The sequence below is a fragment of the Temnothorax curvispinosus genome, unplaced genomic scaffold, assembly GCF_003070985.1.
Source record: "Temnothorax curvispinosus isolate PA1 unplaced genomic scaffold, ASM307098v1 QBEX01017444.1, whole genome shotgun sequence".
In the NCBI taxonomy this organism is placed as follows: domain Eukaryota; kingdom Metazoa; phylum Arthropoda; class Insecta; order Hymenoptera; family Formicidae; genus Temnothorax; species Temnothorax curvispinosus.
The window spans coordinates 12,134-13,808 of NW_020227224.1; the positions used below are offsets into that span (position 1 = coordinate 12,134).

The 1,675-nt window shown below is 34.9% G+C and overlaps 1 protein-coding gene across 1 annotated transcript; it reads left to right on the forward strand.

Moving 5' to 3' along the window:
* Window positions 1-978: 978 nt before the first annotated feature.
* LOC112467500 (52 kDa repressor of the inhibitor of the protein kinase-like) lies at window positions 979-1,655 on the forward strand (the record flags this gene model as incomplete). The annotated part of the gene is made up of 3 exons (XM_025036149.1): window positions 979-1,079; window positions 1,187-1,375; window positions 1,587-1,655. Coding segments are annotated over exons 1-3 (359 nt in total), but the record flags the coding sequence as incomplete, so codon positions are not given.
* Window positions 1,656-1,675: the final 20 nt, after the last annotated feature.

The window sequence follows — 1,675 nt, forward strand, 5'->3', positions numbered from 1 at the left end:
CGTTACACCATGTTCACCAAAGAAAAAAAATTGCAAATTAAATTGCTTACGTTCGCTACACTTACGCTATCTAGAATACTCTAAGACCGCGCTCGACTGTACGTCCGCACTCTTCAACAGCTAGGCGAGAAAAGACCTCGACCACGGTATATACAGTAGCGCAACTCTCCTGATTTCTTGTTGTCCAAAATGGAGTGCGCATGCGCGAAATAAGTAAGCGCCCACTAACCCCATCTGAACGTCGTTCTCTGAACTTCTTTCTCAATTGCTTTCTCCGTTCTGCTCCGCTCCCTCTTAGAATTTAAATGGTCAGTTAAGTAAATGCCTATCTGTATTGGAACAGAAATTTGGAGGGAATTAGCTCAATTAGTCACTGAATGCTATTGCGAGAGCTGTTAGAAGTGTTTGACAGACTCTGAATACGTTTATGTGATTAATTAAAGTGAAAAGAGTTTACAAAGTATAAAGACAGTGAAAGAATGAAGTGAAGAAAAGTGGAAGAAAGTGATAAAAGTGAAATAAGTGATATAAGTGATAAAAGCGAAGGAAACTGTTGCGCAGGGTTATTTAATGACTTACGCCCGGTATTGTGGTTAAGATACGTGTAATTGTAAGACTTGAATACAATAGGCAGTGTGTCTTTTGGAAAAGGTAATGCAACGAAAAGAAACTTTATACACACTGCAACGTAACGAACGAACGACAAGACAGGTAGAGTACATAGATAGTGAGAGTATATAGTGAAACGCAGTAAGCGCTCACGCAACGGAACTTTAATTTTCCCTAGCATGCGTGGCGTGTCTGTGCGAACATAGAGGCGCTTCAAGGCGCTAGAGCGCCATATTCAACAGAAACATAAAAGAGAAATTTTTTTCTAAGGGAATAGTTAACCTATATAAATATTATATAAGTTTTCAATTCTCTTGGAAGCACTTTGATCTTAGCTTTGTTTCAGGTGTTGCTGCATAATAATTAAAGATGAATGCGATAAGAAAGCCAAGCTGCGCAGTACCAGAGTGCGTTAAGAAGTTTATTGATGTGCAACGACATTTTTTTAAATTTCCAAAGAAACAAGACAGGTATAACACATTGCTTTATATAATATTATTATTTTTTATATAAATTATATTTTTAATTGTAATGTGTGCATTACTTTGTCATTGGTAAAATGCTACAACATTTACAGATGGTTGCAATGGGTACGAGCATGTGGAAGGCTGGATCTAGAACCTAGAGGTCCAGAATATGCCCACCAGAATTGTCGTTTGTGCCATTTGCATTTTGAAAACAAATGGTACAAAATTAATAAAGTTAGGGCTCGTCTTCACCCAGATGCTGTACCCACCATATTTTTTGGACCAGGTTTTCAACAACAGTGAGTTTTTACTAACAAATAATTAATTTTACATATTTTAATTTAATTAAATTAGTTTTGTTTCATAAAAAAGTATAAAATTGAACAATACTGGTATAAGGTAGTAGTACATAAAAAATAATAATAGCAACAATATCTAACAATATTTACATTATTTTTTATGTATTACGCAAAAGTAACATAAAAACATAAAATAATTAAAATCTTTTAGGGACAACACAGCACCCGAACAAACAACACAACAAAATGAGGAAAATGTGGTTAAAGAGAAAGTAGATAGGTATGCTAAATATAAATTTT